General features: G+C 40.7%; 1 protein-coding gene across 5 annotated transcripts in view; it reads right to left on the reverse strand.

Annotated features, from left to right (window-relative positions):
- Positions 1-5,241: 5,241 nt before the first annotated feature.
- Positions 5,242-14,047, reverse strand: part of AZIN1 (antizyme inhibitor 1) — a 61,425-nt gene continuing 52,619 nt past the window's right edge. For all 5 annotated transcript variants that reach the window (XM_034763418.1, XM_034763417.1, XM_034763420.1 and 2 more), the window contains 3 exons: positions 13,290-13,408; positions 8,220-8,434; positions 5,242-7,567 (listed from right to left, as the gene is read on the reverse strand). In XM_034763418.1, the coding sequence (XP_034619309.1) occupies positions 7,456-7,567; positions 8,220-8,434; positions 13,290-13,408 (446 nt within the window). In that variant the 3' untranslated portion in view covers positions 5,242-7,455. The remainder of the gene's footprint in view (positions 7,568-8,219; positions 8,435-13,289; positions 13,409-14,047) is intronic.

The raw sequence follows: 14,047 nt of genomic DNA on the forward strand, positions 1-14,047 counted from the left end.
ACACCAATTTGCTTATGAAGCAGCAGTATTGCCAATCTCAACCATTCAAAGGTTATGAGTTAGATGTAATTTAAAAAAAAAAAAATCATAATTTTAAAAATAGGGGGGGGGTTACTTGCCTTCTGGTTCTGAGCCTGCAGCATACATTCCAGTTCACGTTTTCATGCTGTTCTCTGCAACCAAGAGGTCTAAAAACTTACTTAAAAATAAAAAGCTGATCCATATCACTTCTCTCCAGGAGATTGGGGGCAGGGGGAGGCAACACATAAGGAGGAAGGGTAGTGTAGATACCAGTCTAATAGGTGATACTGGCGGTAGAATGTCTGGGCCTAATCGGGTAAAGGATGTGAGTGAAGCCAAACAGCAAAAATTAAGATGTTTGTACACTAATGCAAGGAGCCTAGGTAACAAAATGGAGGAACTAGAGTTACTGATGCAGGAAGTGAAACCAGATATTAAAGGGATAACAGAAACATGGTGGAATAGTAGTCATGACTGGAGTACAGGTATTGAAGGGTATGTGTTGTTTAGGAAAGACAGATAAAGGCAAAGATGGTGGAGTAGCATTGTATATCAACGATGAGGTAGATTGTAAAGAAATAAGAAGTGATGGAATGGATAAGACCGAGTCTGTCTGGGCAAAAATCACATTGGGGAAGAAAGCTACTACAGCCTCCCCTGGGATAGTGCTTGGGGTGTGCTACAGACCACTGGGATCTGATTTGGATATGGATAGAGACCTCTTTAATGTTTTTAATGAAGTAAATACTAAGGGGAATTGTGTGATCATGGCAGACTTTAACTTCCCAGATATAGACTGGAGGACAAGTGCTAGTAATACTAATAGGGCTCAGATTTTCCTGGATGCGATAACTGATGGATTCCTTCACCAAGCAGTTGCTGAACCAACAAGAGGGGATGCCATTTTAGATTTGGTTTTGGTGAGTAGTGAAGACCTCATAGAAGAAATGGTTGTAGGGGACAACCTTGGTTTGCGTGATCATGAGCTAATTCAGTTCAAACTAAATGGAAAGCTAAACAAAAATACATCTGTGACTAGGGTTTTTGATTTCAAAAGGGCTAACTTTAAAAAACAATAAGAAAATTAGTCAAAGTTGCAGAAACTATCAGAAGCTTGCATCCCAAGAAAGGGGGGAAAAAATTCATAGGCAAGAGTTGTAGACCAAACTGGATGAGCAAGCACTTTAGCGAGGTGATTAAGAAAAAACAGAAAGCCTACAAGAAGTGGAAGATGGGAAGGATCAGCAAAGAAAGCTACCTTTTTGAGGTCAGAACATGTAGGGATAAAGTGAGAAAGGCCAAAAGCCATGTAGAGTTGGACCTTGCAAAGGGAATCAAAACCAATATTAAAAGGTTCTATAGCCATATAAATAAGAAGAAAACAAAGAAAGAAGTGGGACCGCTAAACACTGAGGATGGAGGGAGGTTAAGGATAATCTAGGCATGGCCAAATATCTAAACAAATACTTAGCCTCATTAAAGACTGAGGCAAATGAGGAGCTTCGGGATAATGGCAGAATGACAAATGGGAATGAGGATATGGAGGTAGATATTACCACAGCCACGGTAGAAGCCAAACTCGAACAGCTTAATGGGACTAAAGCGGGGAGCCCAGATAATTTTCATCCAAGAATATTAAAGGAACTGGCACATGAAATTGCAAGCCCATTATTAGCAAGAATTTTTAATGAATCTGTAAACTCGGGGGTTGTACTGTATGACTGGAGCATTGTTAACATAGTTCCTATTTTTAAGAAAGGGGGGGAAAAAAAAGTGATCCGGGTGATCCAGGCCTGTTAGTTTGACATCTGTAGTATGCAAGGTCTTGGAAAAAAAATTTGGAGAAAGTAGTTAAGGACAGTGAGGTCAATGGCAATTGGGACAAAATAAAACATGGTTTTACAAAAGGTAGATCATGCCAAACCAACCTGATCTCCTTCTTTGAGAAGGTAACAGATTTTTTTTAGACAAAGGAAATGCAGTGAATCTAATTTATCTTGATTTCAGTAAGGCATTTGATAGGGTTCCACATGGGGAATTATTAGTTACATTAGAAAAGATGGGGATCAATATGAAAACTGAAAGGTGGATAAGGAACTGGTTAAGGTGAGACTACAATGGGTCATACTGAAAGGTGAACTGTCAGGCTGGAATGAGGTTACTAGTGGAGTTCCTCGGGGATTGGTTTTGGGACCAATCTTATTTAATCTTTTTATTACTGACCTTGGCACAAAAAATGGGAGTGTGCTAATAGTTTGCGGATGAAACAAAGCTCGGAGGTATTGCCAATACAGAGAAGGACCGGGATATCATACAGGAAGATCTGGATGATCTTGTAAACTGGAGTAATAGTAATAGGATGAAATTTAATAGTGAAAAGTGCAAGGTCATGCATTTAGGGATTAATAAGAATTTTTGTTATAAGCCGGGGACTCATCAGTTGGAAGTAACAGAGGAGGAGAAGGACCTCGGAGTATTGGTTGATCACAGGATGTCTGAGCTGCCAATGTGATATGGCTGTGAAAAAAGCTAATGCGGTCTTGGGGTGCATCAGGCGAGATATTTCCAGTAGAGATAAGAAGGTGTTAGTACCGTTATACAAGGCACTGGTGAGACCTCATCTGGAATACTGTGTGCAGTTCTGGTCTCCCATATTTAAGGATGAATTCAAACTGGAACAGGTACAGAGAAGGGCTACTAGGATGATCTTAGGAATGGAAAACCTGTCTTATGAAAGGAGACTCAAGAGCTTGGCTTCTTTAGCCTAACCAAAAGAAGGCTGAGGGGAGATATGATTGCTCTCTATAAATATATCAGAGGGATAAACACCAGGGAGGGAGAGGAATTATTTAAGCTCTGTACCAATGTGGACACAAGAACAAATGGATATAAACTGGCCATCAGGAAGTTTAGACTTGAAATTAGACAAAGGTTTCTAACCATCAGAGGAGTGAAGTTCTGGAACAGTCTTTCAAGGGGAACAGTGGGGGCAAAAGACATATCTGGCTTCAAGACTAAGCTTGATAAATTTATGGAGGGAATGGTATGATGGGATAGCCTAGTTTTAGCAATTAATTGATCTTTGACTATTAGAGGTAAATATGCCCAATGGCCTGTGATGGGATGTTAGATGGGGTGGGATCTAAGTTACTACAGAGAATTCTTTCCTGGGTGTCTGGTTGGTTGGTGAATCTTGCCCACATGCTCAGGGTTTAGCTGATCGCCATATTTGGGAACCAGGAAGGAATTTTTCGCCTTCCTCTGCAGGCGTGGGGCACAGGTCACTTGCTGGAAGATTCTCTGCACCTTGAAGTCTTTAAACCATGATTTGAGGACTTCAATAGCTCAGACATAGGTTAGGGGTTTATTACAGGAGTGGGTGGGTAATATTCTGTGCCCTGCATTGTGCAGGAGATCAGACCAGACTATCATAATGGTCCCTTCTGACCTTAAAATGTGTGACCTTATAATACTGCAGTAGTAAATGGTATGCCTGCATGACCACCATCTTTTTAAGAAGGGTTTTAATAAAAAATGGGTTTATAGCTATTTACATTTTACCATGGAAACTCTGAGGATGCAGATTCTAGTTGGCTTCAGGTAGGAAAGGAGATGATCTAAAGCGGGGGTTCTCAAATAGGGGGTTGCAAGGTTATTAATGGGAGGTTGCGAGCCGTCTGCCTCCACTCCAAACACTGCTTTGCATCCAGCATTTCTAATGGTGTTAAATATATTAAAAAGTGTTTTTAATTTATAAGCACTCAGAGGCTTGCTATGTGAAAGGGGTCACAAGTAGAAAAGTTTGAAAACTACTGATCTAAAGTAATAAGTTTAGGCTATTCTTTGTGTGAACTGAAGGGCTGAATACTTAAAAGCCTTGGTTGTTCACCACAGGCAGGAATGGATTAAGACTATCAAATGCCATTGGCATGCCACAGCTTGCCCCCACCCTGTCCAGCATCTGAAGTGGCTGTGGGCCTACCTTCCTTCCCAGAGAGGTGGCAGCAGGTACCCTGATCTACTCCATGAGCAACAAAAGTCAGGGTCTACCATTTCTGGGTCCCATCTCCCTTGCAGGGATGACAGTATCTTCTTGGTTAAGTACTAGGGCCTTACTCCTATTTATCTTAAGAACTGATGCAGGGGAGCCTCTTTCACTCACCTCCTGCCACACAGTGAGGGCCATGTGAGGATGCTGGGGGTAGGGCCTGTTATCTGCTTTATAGCCAAGGCACCTCATATCTCAGCACTGCTGTTTCAGACTCTACAAACTCAGGCAGACTATACTATGCTCAGTTTACATTTTTTTTTTTTTTTTAAATGAAAGCTGAGATTGTGACCTCATCACAACTCCCAGAGTTGGTGCTTAGGCATGTGTCTACAGTACCTGTACCCAATTACAGGGAGTCAATAGCAAACCAAGCTGCAAGATTAAGTTTTAGACTAGTATGTGCTAGTCTATCAAAGATTTATTGGGCAGATATCTTCTGAGGGAAGTAGGGACAGCTGTAAAATCCACGGTTTGTTTTCCTGTAACTTTCTCTGTTCTCTCAAGCCCAGATCAAGTCTTATGTACAGCCCATTAAAGAGTTTTAAATCTTTCTTTGGTGTTCCTTATAGGGTGGGGGAGTATTTTTAAATAAAGTAATAAGATGGGGAATGGAATTTACCCACCTCTGATACAGGACTCACCTTAGCTAGGTTACAATCCTTAACTCACAGTAAATTTTATATATAGGTTGACTGGATAGCAGCGATGGATTTACTAAATCACATTTATATGACTGCAACTGCTTCTGCTTTATCCAAGCAGCGAAAGTGTCTTTCCCTACTGAAAGATAATTGACAGAGTTTGCGTTGCTTGGCCATACCAAATACAGAGGGACCACTGCCTCAAGTTGTGGTGCCTAATTTTAGGGTGGTGATAAATGCTTGGGAAATGCCAAAACAAATACATTTGACAATTTTTATGTATGTCAAATACTACTTCAGTAGTAGTATTAATAGTTTTGTGAACATAGGTATGGTGTAACAGAGTGTTTAGGACATACATGATTATTCCAGTGTATATTGGAAACAGCACTTGAATATTATCATGGAAATTAATGGTTTAAAATCCCCACTGTATTCATACTAAGGGCCACAAGAGTAGTTTTCTGAGCCACTAAGCAAGAAGCTGTAGATGTGTATTCAGCATGACAAAGCTACATTACAGTTCAATTACTATATAGAAATCATTCAGGTTTATATTTTAACATTTGAATTGAGATTACAATATTGCAAACAAATGATGGTAACAATTTTTAGCATCAAATTGAAATACATACTGGGTTCAAACTTTTTTTTTTATGGCAAACTGTCTTCATATACAATAGATATGTCTGAACTGACCACCATAACATTTACAAAGGAATTTGCAACTGAGCTGTAAGTTTAACATAAAACAATTCTCCTTAAGGCTCCACAGCAGAATTTTGCAACATGATCTCAGATAACCCTAGCTGATGTATTATATTTGTTTAGGGTTTCAGCCAAACCTGGCATTGGAGGACTAGAGTACATGGACTCTTTCAAACCTAGAGAAATTTGGTCTGATGGTTAGATTTTCCATAAGAAACTAACTCCCAATGTATTAACCCCCATAAATAATTCTTATAACATGACCATCTTCAGACTATCCCTTCAAAAGACAAGAACAATTCATTAACTCAAAAAGCACAAGACAGTTAAGCCCAGAGGTACAAAGGTATTTAAGCACCTAACAGCCATTGATTTCTATGGTACTTAGGGCCAAATCCTGAGAAGTATTTAGGTATCTTAGTGCTTCCCTTAGGGCTGGCCTACACTATTCTAACAATTGAGAAACAGCATGGTACAATTCCCTACGGTGAATGTAGTTATAGATCTAGAACTGTGTGTAGGCAAGCCGTTGGTGCTGGAAGTCCAAGGTGAAAGAATCATTCCATGATAAACTCACTTTCTTTCCACCTTTAAAGGTATAAAATATTATGTATTCTTAGCCTTTCTAAACTGCAAACTTGGATTTCCTGCCTGTTGGCACTAATGTTAAATGCATTTGTACGTGTCAGGTGGAAATTTCACAACTCTGGGTAAGGAGCTAAAAAAATAATCTCCATTTTCTAATTAATCCTTTTGATTCAGGGATCCAGGATTTAACAATAGCCATGAATATTTCACAATCCTGACTCTTAGCAGTTTCAGATTAGGAAGAAAAATATTTTAAAATGAAAAAGGGGAGGACTGGAGAAAAGAATCAAGATGCTTTAATAACAGAAAAAGTAATTCCACTGAACAGCTTCAGTTAAGATTAGTTGGCATATATAGTTGGTGTGCTTTGCTGTTACTTAAAATACACAAAGTACAGTGCAAAAGAGCATCAAGGTTTCTGAAGACATGTAGCCCTTCTATTACAAAAGACTTAATGCTGTACAGGACTAGTTGGAAGGTTTTCTATAAAGCTGGTTCAAAAAAAGGGACCTGACATTTCTATTTAACATTCAGTACAGCTGTAATCTACATGGGTTCTACATGCATTCTAGCTATAGCTACCTCTCCTAGGTACTGCTGTTCACTACTGTTGTCTTGAAGGTTTAATATTTTTGGTGTTAGAAATGTTAATATAATTTAGTTTATGTTGAAGCAACATCACAAACTGCATTTCAGCTTTCCAGGAACTTATCTGAACTTCCCTTCACACTAGTTCAAACTTAAATTAATTATTCATTAATGTTCTGCCAACCTAAACCTGAAATAGGCTGGAAGAAAAAAAAAAATCCTTTCAAAACAATCTACATATCCATTTCACTGCTATCTAGTCCCTCTCACAAAGAGAGCCTGAAAAAAAAAATCTACACAAAGTTTTATTGCAATCATACACGGGTTACGTCAAGGGTCAAATACAACAAATACTATGATGCAATTTTACATTTATTGAACTACAGTTCAAAGCACAAATTTACACACTAAATACACTGAACATCTCTAATGAAGTCACACTAGTCTCCCACTGACATTTGATATATCTGGGTGAAAGACAATAACTTTACAAGACTTTCTAACAGGAATCCTTAGTATAAAAACTGTGTACTTGTATGTAAACTGTTTAACTGAGAACCCAAGTGATGGGTTTCCATCTCGACTAAGTCATCCATTTTGTTGCATATTTTATTTAAACGCTCAGGGGTTGAACGAACTGGCAAGTTTAAATCTGGACATTATTATCTAACCCTCCCACCCCCAGTGAATTGTAGTTGTAGCTGGTTTTGCCTGGTCCCAATTGGCTATTACTAATTTTCAAGTTTTGAAGAGAACGAGTTGAATTCAAGATTGTTCCATTTTAATTCCACAGTGGAATGTTGACCAGACAAACTACAGGCTTGCAACTGCAAGTCTACATGAAGCGTTACTGCCTGTTTAAGCTGCAGTGGAAAAGCTGTCTTCTGGGCTCAGCTGAATGCAAGAAGGCACAAAGAAGAAGTTCTTCATCAATGTGTCTGAAGTAATTCCAGCATCTTGCATCTCATACCTATAGCAGAAAGTATAACAGAGGTATGTTCAGGAAGCATAGACCTGAGAGTTTAAAGTCCTCATGGCGGTTTAACATTGGAAACCAGCATTAAATTCAGTATTCAGTCTAACAAAAAAATTATTTGGCAGACTTAAGATTAAGTTCACCTTTTCCACTTTAGTAATACTCGCATTGAAGTATTTACTGGTGAATATATGTTACATAGGCTGTGCTTATCACAACACTTCCTTTTAACACACTGGACAGTTGGACAGACTCAGCCAGCAAAGCAATACCTACAACTGTATGCATTCTACTATTGTCGTAAATGAAAGACTCGTCTCCATCGCACCACAGGGTAGACTATGGGGCTGTGGACTGTAGAGCACTCCAAACCATTGTGCTCTAACTGCCCTGCCTGGACGCTGCTGGTGAGAATACCTAGTCCATGTTAATGTAGTCCAGTTTGAAAGGTGAAACAGTGTGATAGCATTTTAAAAAAGAAAAATGAAGTAAGTTGATTTTTGAAATAAATCTTCCTATATCAATACCATGCATCCAACTGTAGGATTATGTTTAAATGTTTTCGGGGGGGGGGGGGGGGGGGGGGGGGGGGGGGGGGGGGGGCTGAGTGCAACTACCACTGCAAATATTGAGAACATCATCTTACCAGTCATTGAAAGACATCATGTAGTAAACTGGTGGCCTCTGAAAATCATTAAAGGCAGACTGTTGACCCAAGGTACCAGAACCCATATTATCAAAGATCAGCCAGTCTCCGACACTCAACTCAGGAAGAAGACAGTTTTCCACAATTTGATCAAGCTCATCACAGGATGGACCCCAAAGGCTGCTGGCAAACAGAGGCTCATCTTCCTTGTATTTCTACAAAAACAATCCAGTCAAGTCAGGCTTTAGTTTAAGGCAAAAGAAAGTTTTACAGACACATTAAAAAAGTAATATAAATGTTCTTCTATCTGAAAAATTCCTCTCTTCTAGGGGAAAAGTCCACAGATCCATTACAATAGGTCTCATGCCTGCTTGCAGTTTCTTGGGGCAGAAAAGCCTTGTCAATCAGGCAGTCTGGGAGTGTCCATACCCCTAAAGACCTATCCAGTTCAAGAAACTTCCAAAGATGTTTTGTAGTGCAAAGTCCTCTAAAGCTTAATTCACAGGTTAACAAATAAGAATTCATAAACATTTTCTGCTGCAGAGCAACTTAAAATTCCACCCCAAATATATTATGCCCCCAACTTCAAATTCCACCCCCAGGAAATCTAGTGTCCCCCCCAAAAAATGGAGGCAAGTGTGATGGTTTAAGTATTCCTCAGACCACAATCCTTGTGCTGGGTTGGATCTGTGGACTTTTACTACTGGAAGAAAGGAAACTTTTGAAAAAAGATAAGGTAAGTTTTCGTATTTTTCACAGGGAAAGTCCACAGAGCCATTACAACAGGGTGTCTAAAAGGAGTGCATTTCCATGAAGGGAAAACAGAAACAATGAGAAGACAGGGAGATGAGTGACTCTGAATGAATGAGCACTAGTTATTGTTGGTTGGAGGCATGCTTTGCCTGTTCCATGCAGGCCAATAACGTAGCACGACACACAGACGAGGCCCTTGAAGATGCCCTGTTTGTAAAAATACTTTTTCAGGGCTAAAGAGGTAGTGTTAACACAGCTGCATATCCTATTTTAATTGATACCTCTCACATAATGTAGTTAAGATTTGATTTTCTGGGCTTGGGTACAGAATTTTGTCCTTGGGAGCAGATTCTTTTTGTAGAGGAGACATAGCTGAGTAGTGGTTGCCACCTGAATTATACATGAGACCCAGGATTTCCCATGACAGCATGGGGGTCACCATGGCTCACTTCTGCCTTGTTTGTTTGTCCTGGAGAATGTTGTGATCAGAAACAGAAAGTCAGGCTTTTGGCCTGGGAAGAAAGGGGCATAATCATGGCTGCAGTCTATTAATTTATTCATCAGAAAGGAGACTCATCTTTGCTAGGTTCTGGCTGCAGATATGTCCATTAACACACTGGTGACTCAGGGCTGACTCACTCAAAGACCTTAGGCTTTAGCCTCCACTCTGCTGGATTTTTCCTTTGCTTTAACCAGGTGCTTTATTTATTTATTCATTCTATATGTAGTGCTTGAATATACAGAAGATTTTTTTTTGCTTTTTTCAAAATATGCAGCCAGGAACAGCAAAGATTAGATGCTCATCCAGGCTGAGGATCTGGTACCTTTGTCCTTGTTTAAAGCTATTGCTGAAGTGTTGTAAGGGATCACCGCTACACCTTGGCTGATCAGGACCACTCTTAAGGCCCAATTATTTTGATCCACTTGATACTGTGTTGGAAGTCTGTTCTTGCATTAACTTTGGATGAAATTTGTTCCCTGAATGAGGTTTCCTGCTCTTAAAACTGATATAGGCTTCTCCACCAATCCCCTCATTGCAACATACCCTTTCTTCCAAGTACCCCGGCAATGGCACAAAAAGGACAGTCCTACATGCTCAAGAAATTTCTGGAGAAAAACCATGTGGAGTCTCTCAACAGTATGTTGTTCCTAGAGAGACCTCTGTTCTTATCCAAGACATCAGAGCCCTGATAGATGTGACTGGAGAATGAAGGACTCTGTGCTTTCTGACCACTGGCTTGGAATGGAGGTTGATAGCTATAACTATTCCGAGAAGTAATAGCACCATCATTTAGATGTTTGTAATATTGACAGGAAAGAATCTGGACTGTATGGTGACTCTTTTGTTTGGGCATTTTCCAGGAACAGTGCTCTGATGAACAGGTCATCTGAGCACGTGTATACAAGAACCTTTTTCTGCTTGAGCAGAAACAAATGTTAACTAGCACTTTGGAGGACAGCCTCAGAAAGGCAGGTAGGCCAAAGAATAAAGGGGTATATGGGTAATGTAGTCTGTTGCACATGATGCTAATCTCCTCCAGGAGGGTTGCATAATAATGTGTAGATAGGTGTTCTTCAGATCAATTAATGATGAAAAGCTGGTGCACTGGTAGAACTTAGGGTCTCCATCCTGACCTGTGACTTTGGAGAAAATCCATTCAAGAATTTCCACTCTCTTTGGAACTTGGTCCTAGAAGCAGATGTAGTAGAAGTCTAAGCCTTGTTGTTCTCTGGGAGCCCAATTACCCCATTCTGAAGCAGACAATATACTGCAGTCTTTATATTCTGGTGTTTGTCAGCTTAAAAAAAAAAAGGGGGTGGGGGGGTAGGAAGTTGGTAAGCTGGACTGGATCTATCTGCCTAAAGATTCATTCTTCTGATGTAGCATTGATCCACCACTTCAAATTTCTTTCTATATGCCCTCTATTTGGGAAACTACCTCATATATTATCACCTTGTAGTCATGTTTACTTGAAAAAGGCAGAGCGTTTTCTTGCTGTATCACCTCTGTCTCTTGTGCCACTCTGTGTATCAATCAGCTAGCTAGGCATCCCTCCTATAAGTCTTAGCTGGATCAAAGAGTGCCAAGATCTAAAGAAGAGTCTGTTTCTCCTGTTGAGTTATCATGGCTCCTTACATGATTAGTACGTTTTAAAAATTATTTTATGTAAGCAGGTTTCCATGGCAGCTTTGTTTATAGTCACAAAAAGTGTGTGCTCTCTGTGCTACTCAGCAGTAACCAGTACCTGACTGGACTTCCATAGCCTCAGGCAGAGCTGGTGGCGTGACTAAGTTTAGCTCATTGCTCTTACTGTAAATCTCAAGCTGTTTTGATGTGAGAGGGTTAAGGAAATCTCTCAACCAGGCTGCTGGTCTGAAGGATCTTCTGTTCTTAATGACACAATGGGCAATAGGTAGTCTGGCCATGTATGCTTGGTTCTAGTCCAAGATGTGGAGGCACAAAAGGGGTGGGGGTTGTTTTGTTTTTTAAATTATAGTGTTTATATAAACACTATCAATTTCTTTAACATGAGGACTGCATCAACATTGGGAGTACAAATTATCACAAATTTGCTTGTGGATGAACTAATTCCCCTTCCCTCACACTCCCCATGTTTCCTTTTGTAGGGACTTATCTGGAGGCATACAGAGTCCCCACCAAATACTCCTGAGAATGGTTTCTGATTACTCCTCAAAAGAAAAAAAAACTGAGTTCTTCCTGTATTGTGGTGACCTACAAATAGAAGGAAGTCCCTGCACCTTTTTCTCCTCCTTTTTACTAGGAAAAATCAAGCCTTAGAAATTTCCTCTGTGGAGGAGTGACACCTGTGGCCAGAGTCCATAGTGTGCCTTTTATGTTCTTCTCAGATTTATAGGGAAGAAAAAGCAAAAGAAATTAACTCTAAGGGGGGGCCAGCTGCTGCGTATTGCCTATCCCCTGCTCTATAGGACAAAAGACGAGTGGCCTCAACAGCCTATGGTTAAGATTTTGTCACGGTTACTCAGACTGCTCACAGGCAATCAACAGAAATTCACAGAAGCTCATGACCTGTCGCTGACTTTTACGAAAAGTAACTGACAAAATTGGGAGGGATGGGTCCAGCACTGAGAGCAGGTCCGTGGCCCCCAAGGTGCTCAGAGATGCGGGGGTCTGACCCCACCCCACAGCGGTTGGGAGCTGTGGGGGCCCTTGCCAGCTCCAGCCCCTGGCTGAAGCAGAAAATGTCACAGAGGTCTCTGGAAGTCACAGATTCCATGATCTCTGTGACGTAATCTTATTCTGTTACCATAGGTAAGGCTATCAACAAAGAGAGGATCAGGGGAAAGAACCGCACCTGCTGTGCTACAGAAATAACATTTTGAGATGAGCCCTTGAATGTTATAGAAGCTCCTTAAATCCCTGCCTGTGGAAGGAGCAAGGAAAATAATCACATGGCACAGCCCTTTGTCTCACTAAATCCCCTAGTGGGCCCTGTAGTGCTACACAACAGTTAACACCGATGTTGTCTCACTGAATCCTAGGATGGGCAAGGCAGGCTTCCATAAGGGATGACTCCCACCTTGTTAAAGAGGGTGAAGTAAATTAGAAACAAGTAAAAGGCCCTTTACTGCTGCTTGTTCCTCCACGTCTGGGCTGTTCTCTACCTAGCCCTCCAGGACTGGCAGTATGGGGCATAGCTGACCTGCAATGAGCAGGGTCCCATTAGTCAGGCAAGTAGTGCATGGCTGAGTGGCAAAACAAGCTGAGTTGAGCTGGCCAGGCAGTTCTGGCATAGCTGACCATGCTAAGGGGGGGGGGGGGGGGGGGGGGGGGGGGGTCCAGTTAGCCCAGACATTTTTGTGCCCTTTTCCTCCAACTTCTCTATTCCTCAAATTGCCTTGAAGCTGTTCCACCAGAGCGGCATGTCCAGAAAGGTTACAATGGAAACTTCTGCAGCCAGCAACCCTGGTATCAAAATGGGGCAGGGGAGAAAAGGTGTTTCAGCAAGCCTGCTGCAGAGCACAACTCCTCCCCCCACCTACACCCTTTCCAAGGCCAAATAAAAGCCCAGTAATGCTTAGAATCCTTTTTGTTTGGTTGGTTGTTGCTCTGAGCATGTCATCTGGTAAAGCCCTCCTGCAGCTGCTGGAGGCAGTTCAAACTGGCTAGAAGTGGCTGGGTCTTCAGGGTTGTGGCCACTTGCGCCTGTCTGATTGGGGCAGTAGTGCGCCAAAGAAGCTGCAAACAGAAGTAAGATCCATTGTAATGGATCTGCAGAATTTCCCTGCAAAAGAATAATGCTTTGTAAATTCTGTAAGAATATGATATAGACTCACCTTGTGAACCTCTGGGATGGTATTAAATTTCTCAGACAATTTACTTGCAAAAGAACCATAAACACCATCATTCATGTAGTACATAAAGATTGGCTCATCATCACTCCTGGTTTGCTCCACTGGAAGAAAAATGGTTACATATTTTTATAATAAACATTCAATTTGCAATCCTCTAACAGTTAATTCCCCCCCGGTCCCCAAGAGTATGTAAAACATGCATTGGGATAAGAAGTGTAATTAGAAGACTACAATATCAATTCAAGCCTACCCCTAAAGGCTATGCTTAAGGACACATTTTGCATACTTAATATTCTAGTCATTACTGAAAACATCCAAAAATTCCATTTTGGTAGAAGAGGGACAATAGCAGCTCCAATTCATGTTCTTCCATCTTCCCCTAATTCAGCTTTAATTATATGCTGATAGGATGCCTGGAGATCATAAATGAGTCACATCTATTTACTAGTGAGGAAACCAGCAATGCCAAACAAACCCAGAAAACAGAAAATGAACAGAGGTGCAGATTAACCAGGCTTGGAAGGGTTAGATTTTTATCAGTAAATGTCTTTTACTGTACACACACCAACTGATGAAAAAATATTTCCACCAATGATAAAGTGTACAGATAGGCAAAGAAAGAAAAGCGCTGCTTGAGAATTTATTAGAGTTTGATTAACGATATTCATTTCATATATTTTGACATGTGATGTTGATAATTTGTTTTAACAGTTATAAAAAATTTGGACTTTTTGAAACTC

This window comes from Trachemys scripta, chromosome 2 (genome assembly GCF_013100865.1).
Source record: "Trachemys scripta elegans isolate TJP31775 chromosome 2, CAS_Tse_1.0, whole genome shotgun sequence".
NCBI classification, from domain to species: Eukaryota; Metazoa; Chordata; order Testudines; family Emydidae; genus Trachemys; species Trachemys scripta.